Raw genomic sequence first — 2,623 nt, forward strand, 5'->3', positions numbered from 1 at the left:
CATCGGTGAATGTTTGCAATCACATAGTCGCTTTGGTAAATGTCCGATGTATATACTAGATCTAGTTAATTGCCACTACCCGGTATACATTTGCTCGGTATGCCCTACATCAATGTTTTTTTTAAGGTCAAGTATCCAATATACATTTAACCGGTTCTCTGTACACTGATGTTTCTCCTAATCTAACCTCAGCAGATATTAATGTGTCGAATAAATATAATAATATCAACGAAGAAATTAATATCAAATCGGATATAACAAATATATCGAACATTCACCAAAGCGACTATGTGAATGTTGACATTCACCGGTGAAAGTTGACATTCTCTTGATTTCGGTCATTCACGGTGACGTCATCAAAACAAAACTCGATGATGTTTAAAATTATTCGTTATTTCAACTGATACATTATTTGTTCAATATTTGATTTTAGTTAATTTTCAGAATGCATTCGTAAATTTTGCTTATGGTTAGTATTTCAGATATGTCCCTAGGAATAAAAAAAGGCTGGATGCTTCCTCACAGAAAAGTGCAATTAGAATTTCGAAAGTTCACTCACTTAACACCCTAAAAATTTATCAAAATGCGCAGTATCATGTAATAACTGAATTTGATTCTCAGCAATTTTTAACCATCGCATACTATTTTATGCTTATATTTCAAAAAGTAATTTTCACTCATTATACTTAAATAAGAGAAAAATTTGTAGTTTAAAAATAATAATTAAAGTAATGCTATGAGACAATCTCTGCCCTTTTTTTTATGAATAAAAAAGTAAAGTAAAGAAAAATGCTTTTTGATAAAAAGCTAAAAAAGATTTTTTCTAGAATTTATAATGAAAATTATTCTAAAATAAGCATTTTCTTTTCTTTAAAAAAAAAGTTATTTATTTAAAAAATAGTTTTAAAATTGAAAACACTTAAAAAATTTATTAATATAGCCTCGTGAAAAAAAGAAAAACTTATAAAAATTTAACCAGTTGAGAATAATCCTAATAAAGTAAATATTTGTAATAGTAATCAGAATTAAACCTATAAACACAGATAATTTTTGCGTATAATTCTTATTTTTAGCAGTTAATTAATTTTTCTTAAAAATGGAATATGAATTTTAAAAAAAAGTATTTTTAAGGGATGGAAGAGCATATTTTTATAAAAAAGGGCAAAGAGGGAGCATTTATAGGGGTCAAAGGAATGACAGGACGGTCCGCACTTCTAAAAACGTTTAGGGAGATCAAAGCTATTTATTATTCAGATTTTATTTATCATTAAAAATTGGTGGTAATAGTTTATTATTACTTCTAATTTCATAAAAATACTGCGCCTTTTTCGTCAATCTAATTGGAACAGTTTTGAAACAACTTCTTAAGATATATTCTTATTCTAGGTAATTTTAAGGAAGTAGTTACAATTTCTATCCTTATTGGTTTCTATGTTCCACCAGTATGAATTATGATTGTTTTCTCAGTATTTGGCTTCTCTCTGAGTGAGCTTATTTCGATGAGCCTTACTATTTTGGTGCTGCTCATAAGGTACAGCACCATTGCAATAGATATTGCATATATCGCAGAAGTACTGTCCAAAATGTTCAACTATATCAGTATTTTTAACTTTTACATTCATCACTTTTATTGCGTGCTCTGTTCTCTTATGAGCTTTACTCCTCAAATGCTCGTTATAAGGAAGAGGTCCGTTGAATGTTTTATCACAAGTATTGCACTTGAAAACATTATTTAATTGCTCTCCAACTTTTGGTTTTGCACCAAGCTCAGCATTTTTAGAAACAGCTGATGTATTTCTATGATGTCGAGCACTAGCCATATGTTGTTTGTAAGGTTCTGGACCGTTAAACTCCATATTGCAAACTTTGCAAATTGAATTGCGAACGGTTGGTGACTGCTGCATCGTGATTTGTGGTGTATGGTATGGCAACGAGTGGTATTATTTGTGTAGAAAGATTTTATCGGGATTCTTTCTCCGATGCACAAATGTTGCTGAGTCTCGATTAGAATTTCAAAATTTCTGCCTCCAGTCCAACTGAAAAGGCGAACTCTGAAAGAAAAAAAAACCTTTGTCTATAGATTAAATCAGAATGAAAGTGGTTCAATGATTAGAGATAGCTGTGGTAAAAGAGTGATAAGCCACATATTAAGAAAATTTCATTTCTCTTCTGTAAATATTAAAAAAAAACTGCTTGTTTACAAGCCACAGAATCCTGTAACATGTGTGACAAGGAAATCTAATTGTAAACCAAGGTTTTTTTTATTTTATTTTATAACCGTGGGGGCATGGATGATAATTGTCCTCAAAAAAGTTTGTATCAGTTTCTTCCCCAAAAAAATACTTAATAACTTAAAACTAAAAAGTTATCTACTTCTTAAAAAAAAATTAATATCAAGTGCTCCAAAAACACTGAGCTATTATAGTGTGTTTTAGAATGTTTATCAAAAATGAAGTCTACATTTTTAGACAATGGGGAAATACATTAATATATAATTAAATATATAATTAAAAAATTAATTACTAATAATTAATATGGGAATCATAAACGAAAAACTAAAACGCTATCGAAATTTGACAAATAAGCATTGAAGAAGGAGAGATTGAAAAACTTGTTTGATTGC

The 2,623-nt window shown here is 29.4% G+C and overlaps 1 protein-coding gene across 1 annotated transcript; it reads right to left on the reverse strand.

Annotated features, from left to right (window-relative positions):
• Window positions 1-1,380: 1,380 nt before the first annotated feature.
• On the reverse strand, window positions 1,381-2,039 carry LOC147814839 (zinc finger protein 346-like). Its single transcript, XM_087156986.1, has one exon. The coding sequence runs from the start codon at window positions 1,902-1,904 to the stop codon at window positions 1,464-1,466; it is 441 nt and encodes a 146-aa protein (XP_087013112.1). The 5' UTR covers window positions 1,905-2,039; the 3' UTR covers window positions 1,381-1,463.
• Between the last annotated feature and the right edge of the window lie 584 nt (window positions 2,040-2,623).

The sequence above is a fragment of the Parasteatoda tepidariorum genome, chromosome 2 (assembly GCF_982258835.1).
Source record: "Parasteatoda tepidariorum strain Cologne lab strain chromosome 2, Ptep-v5.0, whole genome shotgun sequence".
Lineage (NCBI taxonomy): Eukaryota > Metazoa > Arthropoda > Arachnida > Araneae > Theridiidae > Parasteatoda > Parasteatoda tepidariorum.